General features: G+C 37.0%; 1 protein-coding gene across 2 annotated transcripts in view; it reads right to left on the bottom strand.

Annotated features, from left to right (window-relative positions):
- LOC120523075 (ribosomal RNA processing protein 1 homolog A-like) overlaps nt 1-13,004 on the bottom strand; it is a 52,894-nt gene extending 39,890 nt beyond the window's left edge. Inside the window, exons 1-6 of one of the 2 annotated variants that reach the window (XM_039744038.1) lie at nt 12,832-13,004; nt 8,870-8,952; nt 5,614-5,671; nt 3,456-3,541; nt 2,468-2,529; nt 605-734 (exon numbers count right to left, since the gene is read on the bottom strand). In XM_039744038.1, the coding sequence (XP_039599972.1) occupies nt 605-734; nt 2,468-2,529; nt 3,456-3,541; nt 5,614-5,671; nt 8,870-8,952; nt 12,832-12,961 (549 nt within the window). In that variant the 5' untranslated portion in view covers nt 12,962-13,004. The other variant, XM_039744039.1, reaches the window with a different exon arrangement.
- Between the last annotated feature and the right edge of the window lie 6,086 nt (nt 13,005-19,090).

Below are 19,090 nucleotides of genomic sequence, written 5' to 3' on the forward strand. Positions count from 1 at the left end.
GTTTGTTTGTCCTTCTCCACTTTAAGCCTATCTGGGAGTACACCAAACACAGCTGTTAATGGATTAGGAGTTATTGTGACACCAAGCCGGTCTGATAGGAATTTAAAAATTTATGTCCAGAATGATGTTAATTTGGTACAAGCCCAAAACATGACGCCTAGTGAAGCTTTACGTGGCTTTTATCCTGGGTACACTGGTTTTCCTTCACATTTCAAAGAAGTGCTGCATGGCTATCCTAAACTGATCTTGTGAAATTGTGAGTGCGTTTGTGTGTCTATGTATATAGGCCCTGCAGTAAAGTGGTGCCCAACCCAGGGTTGAGTCCTATCCATTTATGGTGCCATAATAACTTCTGTTTACATGCGCCCATGAACTGACTTTAAAGAGTTTGAGATTTTTTTTCTTTTTTTGGGTCATTTGCTCTATATCAGGACTGTAACTCTAAGAAAATCAAACACTTTTATTAACACTATATGACATACAGGAACCAGTTCTAAATAGAAAAATAGGTTAATACAGGGACACCTATATAATAAAAAGAATTAAAACACATATGAAAAGCAGAACATTATTACAACACATACTAAACATTTTTCTTTATTACCTCATCTGCTCCTACAGTAGCCAATTCTTGCATGTAGATATCAAGTATGTGAAATCGTATTCCTTGAGGTGCACCACTTGACACATCCAAAACTTTACTATTCAGCATATTCAAAAACCTCTTCATAAGACTAAGTATAGTGAGAGAGGGAAAAGACATACATACAATATTGAAAGTTTAGAGAAAATAAAACAATTCTGTAAAGATAAAACTATTGCATTTAAAATAGTTTAACTATATCTGCAATGCACTCTGTACTTATTTTTAATCCATTAATACATTTTAATAAATTCTGCAAACACTACAATGTGACTGCGAAAGGCAAAATAAAGTGGGTACTTTTTATTACTATATTGTGTTAAGTCATGTCCTCAAACCAGGCTTAGCACTGTACATTCATCTCATCAACAAAATGTTATGATTTCCAAAATATCAAGATAGACTATTTTAACCAGGGGACAGAATAATGTAATCGCATGAGCATTTGCCTCATGAAATATATCTTTGTGGCCGCTTCCTCCCTTTTCTACCTGTGGACGCTGATTTCAGAATCCTTATGTGTAACCTGGTTATCATTTTACATGGCCACATAACACTGGATACTTGCAAAAAATTGTGCGTTAACCCGGTTTCTCAGAGACCAATGTTCCAGTTTCTGCTATCTGGTGTGGCGTACATTTTAAGGAAACTAAAAAACTGCCAATAAGCAAAGAACTCTACATTTAAAATGAAATGACTGATTGCAAAGGATACAATTCACTTATAATTTAACAGTTGAGCAGCATAATTACCACAGCAGGAACTCTGTTTAATTAGTGGCAATAATCATATATCCAAATCAACCTCCTTGGCATTAACCCCATGCGTGATCCGGGCTCAGGATTCTATGCAATTATGGTTAACCACAAGTCACACTCGGGTTGAAGTGTAATTATTCGCTTTACATTTTTAAGCCTGAACAACACGTGGGACAGTACTCTGCTGCCTTATCTAGTGGATGAAGTAACATTAATATTTCAACATGTTTTGCTACACTTAGAAAACTTGCCAATATCCAAGGATTAAGCAGAGCCACCAACTATAAACACAAAGGCAAAGAAAAAGACGAAAAGGCAGTTATAGAACGAATAAATTGCTCAAATCAAGCGATAGTGATGATGGGGTCAGACGTTGACACAAACATTACCGCATGATACGGTACTGTAGGAGAAAACCTCCATGATGTACCTTGTGAAATCGGTTGCATGAAACTTCAGAGTAACATAACAATTATGTGTGACAAAAAGGCAAAATAAATGCAACCATGTGCAAGACATTAGTCCCCTAAGCACTTTTCACAGTGCACCACCTGTCAATGTGGCATCAGATATCAGACCAGCAGTGGACAGGACACCAGATATACCTTTTCTACTGCATTTATGTTGACATGTTGGTATTTACATGTTTCTGTACTTAATAACATATTTCTTGTTGATAAAAATTCAACATATTTGGCTTGTGTTTCCTGGGGTAAACATAATGTTAAGGATGCTACACCAAGCAGTTAATACCACAAAGACTTAAGTTATGCCCCCGAGTGCACTGTCCCAAGAACAAAGATATACACTCTACAAAAGCATGAGAGACCCTATATGTGTTGTAATAAATTTGACCAAAATTTTCTGTCATGCTACCATCGGGAAAGAAACACACTCTCTTCTCCACATTGTGTTACGTAAATAAGTAGCACCTGCAAGTGTGATTGTCGGCTCTTTCACCATTTTTAAGACTTAACAGAACAAGCAACACCACTAATATTATATGGATCTGGATTTGTTTTAGAGCCATTAAAATAAGATGCACATTCAGAAAACAAAAACATACCTATCTTCCCATTTGTGATTCTGTAAAACTTCAAAAGTCCGTCTTAAAATGTGACGGACAAGCTTTGGAGAAGAAGAAAAAAAAAAGGTAAACAATAATAAACTGTACTTCAATTTCTGTTCAGAGTTTTGGAACAGTCCAATAACTCTTTTAAAGCTTGAACATTTGAGGCATACAATTCAAACGCATCACAAGGCTTAACTTAATGTTTTTTTTTGGTTAGTTTTATTCTACAAATTTGAAGTGCTTATTTTCGGTGAAACTACAATAATACCAAATAAAAACACAATTAAACCCCATTGAGACAGCTACTTTGAACATGTCTTTACTCATTAAATAATTTCCAGTATTAAAAAGCAATAACCTGAAACCAGATGGCCAGTGTTGATTGGGTTAAAACTTAGTTCTATAAAGGCTGTGAATTTGTTCACAGTTAGAAATTAAGGTTGCCAATAAGGAAGTTTGATCATATACAGTCAATGGCTATTATTTTACAGAACTGGATTAAAACATATCTCTCTATTATATAAAAAAATCTTGGGTGGAGACGTGATTTTCTTGGAGACACTTTAATGTCCCACGAGACAAGGATGGCAGCTGCTGTACAGGCTTTTAAATGTTCGAAGTGCTGCGAGACATGCACAGCACACGCAGCAACAAGCCAGCTGATCGAGCAAAGAGGAGGTAAACAAATGTATTTGTTTCCCAGTGTATCATCGTTTAGGAGGGGGTTTTGGAGAAGTGACTGCATTTCCTCAGCGTGCATGAAGCCCCCCTCTTCATAAACGTAAGAGGCAGAGACGCAAACTGGCTGGCGTGTAGTGTGCCCTGGGGGTGGGTGAGCAAAACGAGCAGGGGGAAAAGCCCCTAGTTTAAATAAAAAATAAATAAATAAACTTAATATATACCAAAATAAATTTTGTCGTTAAGAAAATCGTTTCAAAATTTTCTCTATTTTCTTTATTTAGCAAGAAGACACTATACATACCATGTAAAATTTATCCACACGAAGTCTATCAATGCCATTCCATTCACAATTCATCGTTTGCAGAAAGGTTTCTAAAAATAAATATTCTGAAAAGATAAATGAAAGGGTTGTGAAAGTTAAAATAATGTCATGACTCTATGTAAATATGTAAGTATACAAGGTATTCAAGCCCAACTAACTCAATATTGTCCTGTGTCTTATGCATGTATTTTACTTTTTTTATAATAGACTCCAGCTTCCCAGATAACCAGCTTAAGGAAAATAAATGGACAGATGTTCAGTTAATTGCTTTAAGAACATGACTTGGTATGATGTCTGATAGGGTATGACAGATCTGCTTTAAAAAGCCCAAACACTTTAGTCTCTAACTGCAGTCCTCATACAGAAAATTAGTTAATCTAATATTCACGTTTACATAGTAGGCAAAACTTGTTAGGTCTTACAACATCGTGCTCAACTGATTCTGTTCAGTGCAAGGTAAAGGAAAACCAGTGTCTGCTTGGTATGCTTATCTCGCTCTGCTTAATAGTATGAAACTGCACTTGTATCAATTCACAATTAATTATTCAGTTAGTACTAGATGAAAGAAACCAGTCTGTTATTTGAATTACCTTTTATACTCATGGATAAGTTCTCCCACAGATAAGTCGGGATTTGATTTTACAGTATCATTTCTGGTATTTTATAATGTCAGTCATACAAGTCTAATGCGGAAAACTCATGCTATTCATACAAGCGATTATTATATGCTAATGCCCACCTGAGAGAGTAAGCACAGAGCACACTCCCTTTTTGTTCTATGTGGGTGTGGCTGTGCACTATATCAGCGTGTGCTCCTAACCTCTCTCTCTTACCTACGTGACCACACAGTAATACCTGAACTATTCCGAAGCAACGTTTGCAATGAGTTGTGTTTTTTGTATCTCTCACCCTCATACACCTTTATTGTAAGAGCATCCCTTATCTATAATGGAGCGTTCGATCAGAAGAAAATAAGCTGGTTTTAATCATCGTTGAAGTAGCGAAAGAAATTGGTAACTGTGCTGCTGCAACAAAATTCAATGCATGTGAGAAACTAATGCGAGACTGGATTAGGCAAGAAGATGAAATAAATAAATAAATAAAAATTGTCTCATTTTTAAACAGATGTATAAGTCGGGTCTGATTTTATGATTGATTTTTCGGGTTTCAAGATCCGACTTATACGTAAGTATATACGGTACTGTGTACATAAAGCCACTACACATTGATACAATCTCGAGTAAACATAATGTCACCTTTATCACACCCAAGATTTCAATCAGAGAAATTAAGAAAAGCCACAAGTTTATTTAACTGCCACAGGAAATAACAAAAAGGAGTTCTCCTACTACTTAACCATTACAATATATCACTGTGTGAAATCCCTGCACTTATTCCAATATAATCTTGGTACTACTTCTCTTTGGGTACTGGTTTTTGTGTTTTCTAATTAACATTTTATAGTGAAAACAGCAATCTGTGAAGCACATATCAGATAACTGTAAACAAAAGCTTATTGACTAATTCATAGCCACTTACTAACATATATTCAAAGACTTCATTTTTAAAGATGTATGCATACTCGATTACTTTGTACTTTTTATATACTAACTGTAATATGCGAGTTTGAATAAATGTATTTCTGCTTCTTCATAAAATGCCATTCCCTCTCTCTCTGGACTCTGAGTAATGCTGATAGATTTTCATTGCAGTTCTAGAACACCTATGCTGTGCAGGTTTCACCAAGAAGTAAATAGTAACGATATCCAAAAAGGAAAATAACCAAACAAATAATGAACATTCCCAACCAAGACAGATATTTTTTTTTTAAATATATACTGTACTTTATGATCAGAAACAAAACAAAATTGGTACTTAAAATATAAAAAGTGTTACAGAGTAAAACTAGTCTTTAAAGATAGTCACAGCAAAGTTATGTATTTTTTTATTTTCTTTAAAGAAAGTAATATAGTGTACAACAAAACACAAAAAATTGGCATAACTTGTGCAACGTATTTCAAAATCAATCTATGAAGAACACTAGCCTGACAAAACAAGAGTTTAACCCCAACCAGAGAAAAGTTCTGTAAAATTAAGACATAAAGTATTCCAAGAAAAACTAAAAGCAATCACTTACGTGCATCAATATTCTGTAAAGAATGCATTAGCCGTGAAATAACATGCGACATTTCCTCCTGAAATAAAAAGAAAAAACATTTGTGTGCAAAAAACTAGTAATGTCTCATCCATTTGTAACTATTGCTTAGACAAATGTGAACTGTTTCATTTTAAGTTATTTTATTAACTTTATTTACCACTTTACCACTAGCAAACTGAATGTTACTAAAAGAAAAACAAATCTGTTTTTATACAGTACCCTTTTACATAAGAGTGTCAAAACAAATCAACCAACAATTTTTTAAATATCAATTATGTTAGCAATATAAGTTGAGCGATGTGTCACTAAAATTGGAAAAAATAAACAGTGGTAATCAAAAAGTTTTGATACTGAAGCAGCCAGCAGTGTTACACTGTGCCAACTGAGCAAGTGGTCAAAGTTCAGTTTTGTGTATTAAAATATGTTAACTGCAATTATTTTCTTGTTTATAGTATACTGTATGTGGCCTGCTGAAAAGTTAAAACTGCAAAAATCATCTGAAGAGTCAATTATTGACAGTGTTTAGCAGACACTTACAGGGTTTAGTTATGGGTAAGCTGAAAATACTTACTAGGATAAGCTTTTAAGTATGGAGACAGCCAAGGAGCAGTGAAATAGGTTTAAAAATGTTTTACATGTAATGCAGAATAGGAACATACCTAAATTTGGAATTAATAGGAAATTTAAAAAGACTGCAGTGGGTTAGTAAAGAGTTAAAAAACAAATTGAAAGGGAAAACACATGGGAATAAGGCGTATAAGACTAATAACTCCAATGTGAATCATATGAGAACGTGAGGGAAACCATTAAGTAGGATATTAGGGAGGCTAAAAGACAGTTAGAAAGGAACATAACAGATAAGGCGAAAGACGACCCAAAGTGATTCTTTCAGGATTTTAGTAGTAAAGGAACAGTCAAGTAGGAGGTGACGTGCATCAGGAATAGTAAAGGAGAAATGCAAAACACAAACAGTGAAATAGCGGATGCTCTGAACTCCCATTTTTCTGAGGTCTTCACATGTGCGGAAGTAGATAACCTTACAGAGGTTAATGGGACTGCTAAGGAGGTTCTGCGTGATTTGGAAATTGTAGAGGGAAAAGCGCTGCTCAACTTAAATAGGCCGAAATCAAACAAATCACCAGGACCAGATAATATTTACCCTCGAGTTCTTAAGAAAGCTAGCGAGTACTTATACAAATCCTTGACAGATATTTTTAGGAAGTCACTGCACATTGAGGAGATTCTGAAGGACTGCAAAAAGGGTGACCGGGGAGATCCAAGCAGCTATAGGACAGCAAGGTTAATGTGCACCACAGGAAAATGAATGAAAGAATTTATTAAGGATAAGATTGTGCAGCACGTGGTAAGTACAGGAGTTTTTCTGAATATTTAGCATGGGTTCAGAAGAGGGATGTCATGTTTTACCAATATGCTGGAATTCTATGAAGAAGCAACAAAAGGATATGATCAAAGTGGAGCATAAGATATTATTTATCTTGAATTTCAGAAAGCATTTGATAAGGTGCAACAAGGGAAGATGATCAGCAAACTAAAACAAGCTGGAGTTCAGATTGATGTCTCTAGATGGGTACAGAATTGGCTAAGACATAGGAAGCAGAGGGTGATGGCACAAGGAGCCTTATCAGAATTGGCTGATGTTAAGAGTGGTGTTCCACAGGGGTCAGTGCTAGGGCTACTGCTACTCTTAATATTAAATAGATATATTTAATATAATATAAACAAATATATAAACATATGTAAATAATTTAGAAAATATGTAAATAATTTAGAAAGGAATACAAGTAATAAGCTGGTTACGTTTGCAGATGATACCAAGATACTGTAGGTGGATTGGTAGAGAATTTGGAATCTTTTAAATCATTACAGAAGGACTTGAACAGCATAATGGCTTGGGAGGATTTGTGGCAGATGAAATTTAATGTCAGTAAATGTAAAGTATTACAAATAGGAAATAAAAAAATGTTAGGTTTGAATGCACAATGAGAGGTCTGAAAATCGAAAGTACACCTTAAGAGAAGGATTTAGGAGTCATAGTGGATTCTACAATATCAGCCTCCAGACAGTGTTCAGAAGCCATTAAGAAGGCTAACAGAATGTTAGGTTATATAGCACAGTGTGTAGAGTACAAACCCAAGGAGGTTATGCTCTAGTTTTATAATGCACTGGTCACGCCCCCTCTGGAGAACAGTGCTCAGTGTTGCTCTCCAACCTACAACAAGGACAAATCAGCGCTAGAAAAAGTACATAGAAGAGCAACTAGGCTGATTCCAGGGATACAGGAAATGAGTTATAAGGAAAGATTACAACAGCGTGGTCTCTTCAGTTTAAGCAAAGTAAGATTAAGTGTTTAAAATTATGAGGGAATTATTACAGTGGATGGAGATTATTTTAAAATGTGTTCAGCAAGAACACAGGGGAGCAGAGATAAAGGTAAATTTCGCACAAACTTCAGGAAGTTTTTCTTTACACAGAGAAGCACAGACGCTTGGAATATGCTACCAAGTAGTGTGGTGGACAGCAGGACTTTAGGGACTTAAAACTACACTTGATGTTATTTTAGAAGAGTTAAGTGGATAAGACTAGCAAACTTTCTTGGGCTAAATGGCTTGTTCTCATCTAGGTTGGTATGCTCTAACAGAAGCATAGTGATTTTTACAATACCAAAGAAATTCTCAGTCTAAGCTCACACCCACAAAACCATGTGAAGATTTTTTTAAATAAAATGTTAAGGGTGTAGTCCATATTGATAACATGCCTCAAATGGCATAGCCCGATAGTTTTACTATGAGTTGCTTTGGTGTTTGTGGGGGTCAGTCACAGGAAAAGCAGAAAGGAAAGCTATCAACCACACCCACTTCATCACCACAATAATGTGCTGCATCCAAAACTACTACATCAAATGCTCAGTGAAACTGTGGACTAGATGGAAATCCACATTAACCCTATTTATTTTATTATTTCATAATTAAACCAACAATTTATACAAATAAGCACTGAAACAATTTTCACATATACGATATTCTCACTTCCAAAATTGTATTTGAGCTTAGCAAATTATGTTAAAGGCAGTGGTCTGCAGACTATTCAAAAATATTTTAAGCACTATATCCCAATAGACCACAAATAATTGTAGTTGTAACTGATTATCAAGCAAAATAAATTAAATTAGATATTGAGAAACATTTTTTGCCCAACTAGAAGCAGAAGTACTAACCTGAAGAAGAGGTTTATCTTGCATCCACATACAATAGAAGAGGCCTTTCCATATCTTTAGAAGTTCATTATAATTAAAGCCACCTTTACAAAATTGAAATAATCAAAGTCAGAAAATCATTTCAAAGACAGGTAAATTGTGCCACACTTGATTTCCAATTCTTTAAGATTTGCTTTGTTGATATGTAGGTAGTTTACCCCTTCTACATTCAATGTCTTAGAAGCAAAACTTTAAGATTATTTTGACTTGAATATAAGATAGGGATTTCACCTTGATCAATGCTTGAATAACATTTTGATTGCTTAAACCAAATAAGCAGATTATATGATTCATTATAGTTTGTATTAAAAATCGAATTGCCATGTTGGTTTGAAAACTCTGATATAGACTTACTGAAAGACATGTTCAAGTGATGTATGACCATGGTGATTAAACTAAATATATTATCAGTTTACATCAAGGAAAGCAACTGACAGTTTTAGTAAATTGACGTCTGTTAAATTTAGCTTGGTTTGGAGGCATTTTCAACAAAAAGGTGACTAGCTTTGCTGCAAAAGTATTAAAATGCAAAAAAACAAACCAACATAAAATGGCATCCTATTTGGGAGCACATAATAATGCTTTAACAACTGAAGCAAGAACAGCAAGAAGGAATTGAGTAGCAGTGGAAGATAACCAAGAGGGGGTATATTGTGTTAGAAGACACCATGTTACTAATTAAAATGACTGACTGCAAGGCATTTGGCAATTAATCACATTTGTCCACAAATTCAACATGCTTTTTGTTCGTTCTGGTGTCTTCCTAGTCAAATCTGTAGCATTCTAAGGTCAGAATGATTCACTCATTAGAATATTAGTAAAGAGTAAATCATTTCTGTTCCAGAATTTAATAATCATAAATCAGGTACTTATCTCCCTAGAAAGTAACATGGAAAAATTCAGTCAGTATTTCAGTAACTGAACAACACATTTTAGTTTTAATTGTAATATTCCTAGTTTGTTTTTTAACCATAACTCATTCACTCATTCCCAGACACCATCTTGCCTTTTCCATTCTGTCTGATTGTATCAGGCGAAAAAGTGCAGTCACCAGCTGTGCACAACATTTTACTGACAAGATGCATGAATCAAACATCCAGCTATCCAGAGTCAAAAATCTAGAAATCAAAACTGATTATCTAATTGCACAAACTTAAGAGTGAAATAACAATAAAACACAATTTCATGGTGAAATACTAGCAGGTATTATCATATAAAATTTTCCAACAAGGTATTTAGCTAATCGGCAAGATTTGATGATATCCGTTTGTGAGTCTCCACAGCAACGAAATGGCCATGTGGGTTTGTGACAAAAGTAGTGCTCTTAAACCTGACAAAACCGATGAGAGGTGACTTGAACATATCCATAACAATATGTAATATAAAAGCAGGTGTTATTTAGCTGTTAGCTTAACAGTTAACAGACTGCACAAATGACAGAGTTCCAATCAAAATCAATCAATAAGTTGTGATTCCCAAACAAAAATGCATAAAACACTTTCCAGTAATGCATACAGATTTTGTGACACTATTATCATTTAACTTTAGATCAAATCCTTGGGTACATAATGTACAAGTAAAACATGTTTAGATAAAATTATTCTTACATTTTTATTAGGATTAGGCAGAGTATCTATTTAATAGTTATTAATCAATTAGAAGGGGTCAACTATAGATTACAAACTTTGATTAAATTTGCATGCCTTACCCCTCCAATTACCTAACTCTGCTCCCTCAAGTTAATCAAACAAATGGAATGTTAATCATATTAACTCATTTTTTTCACAGAGCAGAAGTTCTTAGAAAGATGTTATGAAGCTTTGCCCAGTTTGCACTGTGACAATGTGGGAATGCAGTCATATTTCTAATTCTGCTACAATTTATCTTAACATTATTAATTCATTGTCAATTCAATGTCATTGTAAGAAATGAACATCTGCTTCTGAAAGATAATTGGCCCCAAAGGATAACTCTTAAGCCTTAGCAATATTTTGGTCTTTCACCAACAAAAACAACTCTTCTGCCTATGAGATACTGGAGAGAACTGTCATATTTCATCCTTACTAAAGTGAAACTCTGCAGTAAATGCTATAAAAATGTTGTTCCAAAAATCGTAACTAACCCAAATTCTCCATAAAATCTGTGAATACATTGATCTTTAGGGGCATAAAAGTAACTTAAGTCATAAGCATAGCAAATGTTTACATTTACATGATGTGGAAATATTAAGTATGGCTCAATTTTGTACATCACAAAAGTAATTCATTAAATAAGTACAGAAACTAAATTAAACAAATAATCTATAACACTACTAACTCAAAGGTTTATTTTGTAAATACTTAAATTTATATTTGAATAAATTTGGCAAAACACATTATAGTCCTATGAGAAAATACATTAGCAGCAAACAAATGTACAGTAAATTGATGGAAAGGATTACTTTACGAGATTCACCCTTCCTACATTTACACAAATGCAAGGTGTATAAGGAATTCAATCATAAACTGCTGCATCATAGGCAAATGGGAACATAGCCAGAGTTAAGCTTCCACAGAAATTCAAACTGGGAACTACCTGAGTGTGCTTATACAAGATCAAAGAAAAAAGTCAAGGCCATAACACCTCACAACAGTCATGCTTTACTGCTGATGTGAATGAAACACATCAAAGAAACTAATGGTGGTGACATAAAAGATGTTCTCAACTAGATAGCTAGTTTTCTAAGTTACTGTTAAATTGTTTAACAAAAGTTAATTATTTAAAACACAGAACTTAAGATATTTTAATCTCTTTATTAAGTTCCATGAATATGCTGAATTAACTATTCTTTGCCATCCTTATTCAAATATTCTTATACAGAGCACATTCTACTATACCTGTTTTGTTGAGCTGGGGGTTGGAAATTTCAGTTGGCTCGAGGAGGGCACTCTGCTCAATTAAAAATAACATCCAGCACCACCGGAATATTCTTAAAAAGTAGGTATTTTAAGAAAAGGCTTGGTCCACACTCACCTCAGATTAGCACACAGAGTAGACTTGATTTCATTGACCTGCCCCATCAAAACCACAATATTAATGGAGCAACAAGCAACTTAGCCTCAGTTACTCTCCTTACAGTGTAGGCCCTGAGAGTGATTTGAGCTACAAAGATCTAATAAATAGCTTCAGTCCTCTGTCACAGTGTTGGACATTAACATGGGGGAACAATCTGATTAGTTTGGTTTAGGTCATAAAAAATATTCAGATTTACAACTCACTGTTCATTACATTTTCCACAAAATACTTCTGCCTCAATGCAATGGAACAAAATGTAAAAGGAAAATTGTATGATCCATATGTGAGGAGTTGACCACAAGTGATTATTTTAAATAGCAATGTTAGATGAAAGTGTTGTAAAAAGGTAATTCAGGTAAATACCCGGTTTCTGTTGTCCCTGCATTCTTTCAATTACCTATACAGTTTGTATTTCGCCGGGCGACTTCGTTTCAACTGATTTCACCAATCTCATAACACAGGTCATTTACACGCCATCAACACACACCTGTACTTGACCCAATAATTATTTACCTTTCGTTCTGGAACTGTACTTCACCACTGTGCATAGCTCAGTTTAAAGCAACAGCTCGTTATAATTTCATAAATGCGTCATATAGGTAACATTCGCAGATTGTCTTCTACGACGGAAAAATGTACCCAGCAAATATAACTACTCTTTCGGACTGTCATTTGTAAAACTTTAGGTCCTTTTTAGTATAAAAAAATCTTCTCCTCTGATTATATCAATCGCTTACCGTACTACTGAAGCTGAAAAAAACTTACAAAAATGTTACACTTTTCATCAATAACGTGCGATACTTATCTCGCGCATCGTGCAGTATACTAATAAAACAACACTGCTTACTACTTATTGGTCATTAAATTACCGGATGATTTTTGGGATCTCATCTTCATATACTTTCTCAGCTTCGTTATTGCTCGTTTCCTTACATCCGTTTCGTTAGAAGCAAGTTTTTGGGCAAATTGAATTTCAGGCGGCAGCTTACTGGACGCCATTTTCAGCTATAGCGTGTGCTTAACTACTCACGTGGAATGCTAGAGTGCCCACGGCGCAGTCTGATGACGTAAAAGGCTAGTGGACGTCACCAAGTTCGTCGTGACAGGACGGAACATAATACTATTGAAAGCTGTTAGGTGACCATCCGTCCCCGTTTTCCGGGGATAGTCCCCTTTTTCATACATTTGTCCCCACTCGGAAACATGTCCCCGGTTGAAGATTTCATCCCCGGTTTCAGCTGGTTCACTGTTTTGAATGTATCTTATCACCACGATAATTTGAACTCGGCGCGCGTGCACGGTGTTTTGACGGAGGTCATGCTTTATACCATCCTGCAACTTTGGCGAGAATTCACGTGATAAGCTTTCGCTTTGTACTCTGTAGTGTTTAGAGTCCCTACTCGTGATCTGTATGTAGATTTTACGATCCACTAGCACCCCACCCCCATGTCCCCGGATTGGCCCAAAAAAATTCTGGTCACCATACTGTTTGGGTCAGGAAAGAAAACACTTCTGTGTCATACGTGTATCAGGAAACGGAAAAATGCGAACAATAAAAAGTCAGAAACATAAAATGTCTAATTTGTTCATCAAAGAGTTCAAAATATTGTAGCACCACAGGGTTCGGACCTGAGGGGGACACATTCCATGGGTGGCCAAGCACATGTCAGAGGGGGCGGAGATAGCTGGATAAGCTATATAAGCAGCTGTGGAAAGCCTGGACGTTTGGCAAAGGTCTTCTTCTTTTTCTCTTTTCTTCGGCTGCTCCTGTTAGGGGCTGCCACAGCGGATCATCTTTTTCAATATCTTCCTGCCTTATGCATCTTGTTCTGTATCACCTATCCCCTCCATGTCCTCTCTCACCACATCCATAAATCTTCTTTTAGGCCTTCCTCTTTTCCTCTTCTCTGGCAGCTCTATCATTAACATCCTTCTCCCAATATACTCAGCTTCTCTCCTCTGCACATGTCCAAACCAACATAATCTCATCCCTCTGACTTTGTCTCCAAATCGTCCAACGTGAGCTGACCCTCTAATGTACTCATTTCTAATCCTGTCTATCCTTGTCACACCCAATTCAAATCTTAACATGTTTAACTCTGCCACCTCCAGCTCTGTCTCCTGTTTTTTGGTCAGTGCCAGCATCTCCTGTCCATGTAACATAGCTGGTCTCATTACCATCCTATAGACCTTCCCTTTCATTCTTGCTGATACTCTTCTGTCACAAATTACTCCTCACACTCTTTTCCACCCATTCCACCCTGCCTGCACTCATTTTTTCACTTCTCTTCTAAAATCCCTGTTACTCTGTACTGTTAATCCCAAGAATTTAAACTCATCCACCTTCGCCCACTATTCCCTGCATCCTCGCCATTCCACTGATCTCCCTCTCATTTACACACATGCAGCCTATTCTGTCTTATTCCTAGTGACCTTAATTCCTTTCCTCTCCAGGGCATATCTCCACCTCTCCAGGGTTTCCTCAACCTGCTCCCTACTCTTGCTACAGATCACAATGTTATCAGCAAACATCAAAGTCCACGGGGACTCCTGTCTAATCGCATCTGTCAACTTGTCCATCACCATTGCAAATGGGAAAGGGCTCAGAACTGATCCCTGATGTAATCCCACCACCACATTGAATGCATCCGTCACTCCTACCATAGTCTTCACCACAGTCACACTTCCCTCATACATATCCTCACATACTTCTCTGCCCCTCACGACTTCCTCATACAATACCACAGCTTCTCTCGAGGCACCCTGTCATATGCTTTCTCCAGGTCCACAAAGATGCAATGCAACTCCTTCTGGCCTTCTCTATATTTATCCATCAACACACTCAGAAAACATCACATCTGTGGTGCTCTTTCCTTGCAGGAAACGATACTGCTACTCATTAATCATCACCTTCCTTCTTAACCTAGCTTCCACTATTCTTTCCCATAAATTCATGCTGTGGCTTATCAATTGTATCCCCCTGTAGTTACTACAGCTCTGCATATTCCCCTTATTCTTAAAAATCTGTACCAACACACTTCTCCACTTCTTAGGCATACTCTCACTTTCGAAGATTCCATTAAAAAATCTGGTTAAAAACTCCACTGCCATCTCTCCTAAACACCTCCATGCTTCCACAGGTATGTCATCTGGTACAATGGCCTTTCCATTCTTCATCCTCTTCATAGCTGTCCTCACTTCCTCCTTGCTAATTTGTTACACTTTCTGATTCACTATCTCCACATCATCCAACCGTCTCTCTCTCTCATTCTATTCATTCATCAGCCTCTCAAAGTACTCTTTCCATCTGCTCAACACACCCTTCTTGCTTGTGAGTATGTTTCCATCTTTATCCTTTCTCACCCCCAACCTGTTGCACATCTTTCTCAGCTCTGTTTAGCCAATCAGTACAAGTCCTTTTCTCCCTCCTTAGTGTCCAACCTCTCATACAACTCATCATATGCCTTTTCTTTAGTCTTCACAACTTCTCTCTTCACCCTGCGCCTTACCTCTTTGTACTCTTGTCTACTTTCTGCATCTCTGACTATCCCACTTCTTTGCCAACCTCATCCTGTGTATACTCTCCTGTACTTCCTCATTCCACCACCAGGTTTCCTTTTTCTCCTTCCTCTGTCCAGATGTCACATCAAGCGCCCTTCTTGCTGTCACTCTTAGTATAGCTATCTAGCAACTCTTCATTTCCACCCAGTGTCTGTCTCACCTTCTCCCTAACTTCAACCTTGCAGTCTTCCTTTTTTAACTTCCACCATTTGATCCTTGACTCTGCCCTCACTCTCCTCCTCTTCCTGATCTCCAATGTCATCCTACAGACCACCATCCGATGCTGCTTAACTACACTATCCCCTGCCACCTCTTGGCAGTCTCCTTCAGATTGACACTACTGCACAGGATGTAATCTACCAGTGTGCATCTTCCTCCACTCTTGTATGCCACTTAATGTTCCTCCGTATTATGTTCCTACATATTTAAGAATATGTAATTCTTAAAATACATATTCACCACAGCCATCTCCATCCTTTTTGTAAAATCCACTATCATCTGACCTTCTTTATTCCTCTCCTTAACACCATACCTACCCATCACTTACTCATTTCCTCTGTTCCCTTCACCAACATGTCTATTGAAATCCATTCCAATCACCACTCTCTGTCCCTTGGATACACTGTCCATCACTCTCATCCATCGCACACCCAAGTTGCAGGGCATATGCACTAACAACATTCACCAATACACCTTCAATTTCCAGCTTCATAAGCATCACTCTGTCTGACACTCTTTTCACTTCCAAAACACTCTTGACATATTGTTTCTTCAGAATAACCCCTACCTCATTTCTCTTTACATCTACACCATGATAGAACAATTTGAATCCACCTCCAATCCACCTGGCCTGACTCCCCTTCCATTTAGTCTCTTGCACACACAATATATCAGCCTTCCTCCTCTCAAATCACATCGGCTAACTCTCTCCTCTAACCAGTCATAATGTTAATATTCAAAGTTCCTACCCTCAGTTCCACTCTCTTTACCTTCCTCCTCTGCTCCTACCTCCGGACATGTCTTCCCCCTCTTTTTCTCCTTCTTTGGCCAACATTAGCCCAATTTCCACCAGCACCCTGTTGGCTAACATTACTGGTGGTGGCTGTTGTTAACCTGGGCCTTGACCGATCTGGTACAAATCTGAGTATGAAAATCGCTTTTTAGTACATGAGAGGTTGTTATTAATTTTATTAAAATACCATTAAACCCCCTTAGTTTGCAAAATAATTTGTATTATTTTTATTTACATTTACTTTGGTACTTATTTTACAGAAAGAAAATCTAGTTTCAGAGAAGGTTAAGATCTTCAAAGTATACAAAGTTAATGCATTTTGCATAGTGTTAAACTATTTGATATACTATACTATACTATTTTATATATTTTACTTTTGAATGAATTGTTATATCTCATGGCAAGTTACAGCATTTTTTTTACTGTAGCTAACCAACTGAAACTCCTATTTCAGATGCTATTTGAATGCTGGATGGGTTTCATCTGATATGATCAGAGTGGAAAAAGCAGGAGAGGGTTGGTAAACTTATGTGAGTGAAATATATATAAATCAAGCATATTACAATTAAAGCTGATAAATGTGAGCCAGACTTTGAGGTACTGTCTAAGTTTGTCCATGTTACTGCATCATGATGTTTATTTTTAAACTTAGCAACAGAAATGATTCACTTTGATTTCAAGACTCTTTATGATTATTTATTCTGAGCCAAATTATAACAGCATTTTCCTTTTGCAGACACATCAAGCTGTGCCTTTAAATGTACATCTGGACAGGTCTAGGCCTCTAAGCCTGTTATTGACAGAAAAAGATCTCCAGTATCCAAGCCATAGGATCCTAAATGTGTTTGCCATGTTGTTGTTTGTTATATTGTTTATACATTATATGTTTTTTCCTCACTCTTTCTCTAGCTTCTATAAATTTTTAATTTCCCCTTGGTGACAAAATCTGTCTATCATGCTAATTTATGTATATTGGGTATAATTTCCACTGCATTTTAATTAGAAGAAAAAAACTCCATCAAATTATGACCTGGGACAGGACCTGTAATAAAAGGCTCTGACAGTAATACTTTACATTATTATTCTTCCTCCTCCATTATGCTATCAATGGGTTATGTGTTTCATAATTATTGATTGGAGGTAAACCGCAAAATGCTAAGTTCAGCTAAAAAGTCTCCAGTAAATACCAGGCTAAATAATTCTGCCAGCAGCAGACATACCTGGATTACACCTTGAGCCTTTTTGCATACTATCCTGCAATGTCCCTTGTTTGGCACTGGGTTACACTGCTGTGGTTCTGGTTTGCATCTTTTTAATGTTTTTCCACTTCTTTCTGTTGGTGAGGATGTGTTCTTTTTAAATGTTTAAAATGGGTCCCTCTTACTGCCACCGTGCTGCATCTTCTTGCAAATATTGCATTGGGATGTATTTTTTTTCCATCTGTGAAAAGCAGCACCATAAAATGCTACTTTTTAATTAGAACCTTAGAAAAATGTAGACGAGAATAAGCCATTCAGCTCAACAAAGCTTGCCAGGTCCATCTACTTCATTCTTCCAAAATAACATCAAGTCAAGTTTTTCACGGTCCCTAATGTTCTACTGTCTATCACACATTTTGGTAACTTCTTTCACATGTCAATGGTTCTCTTTGTGAGGAAAAACATCCTAATGTTTGTGAGAAATTTACACTTAACAAGTTTCCATCTGTGTGCCATGTTTTTGTTAAACTCATTTTTATAAGAGCCTGGATCCACTGTACTAACTCTTTTAATAATTTAATAAATTCAATCATATCATTTAATAGACTCAATTTGCTTCACCCACTGGTCGATAGGTTTGCTTAATATTTATATTAAAAATGTACATTTAATAGTTATTAGTGTAAGTGGTGTTAATAAAACATGTGTTTTACTTAGGTTCATGCGGGACAGGACTTGGTTTACTTCAGAAAGTTATTATACCAGCATTTAATGCAATTGGTAACATTAGCATTAACACATTATTATTACACCATGTAAGAAAGGCGCTATATAGTGCCTGACCCGACACAGATTGGACACAGGAGGCACTTTTATTTCTCTTCAGATGGAGGGCACGTCTTCCCCGTAATCCCCCCAGCCACAACACAGTCCCAAGCACCAGTACAGCACAAACACTTTTCACTTCCTTGGCACCACCACTCCTCCCTAGCAACCTTGTCCTCTTCCACCCGACTCTGGCTGATGAGTGGTAGTTGCTGGCTCCCTTTTATAGCTCACCTGGAAGTGCTCCAGGTGTTTGATCACCAAGATCCGGCGGCACTTCCAGGTGTGACGAATCTGTTGCCCACACGGGCTCAGGAGTCCCAAACACAGGACCCTCTGGCGGTACCTGCGGGACCCAAAAGGGCTGCCCCCAACTCCAATTCCCAGGGAGCCCTGTGGAAAACCGAGGCACTACACCAGCCCAGGGGGCGGCCATCTAGCATCCAGGGGGAGGTATTGCACTGTCCAGGGCTGCTCCCCCTGAATACAGTGTGCAGGGGCTTCCCGGCTGGGCATGGACGCCAGCTGCCT

This window comes from Polypterus senegalus, chromosome 2 (genome assembly GCF_016835505.1).
Source record: "Polypterus senegalus isolate Bchr_013 chromosome 2, ASM1683550v1, whole genome shotgun sequence".
NCBI classification, from domain to species: Eukaryota; Metazoa; Chordata; class Cladistia; order Polypteriformes; family Polypteridae; genus Polypterus; species Polypterus senegalus.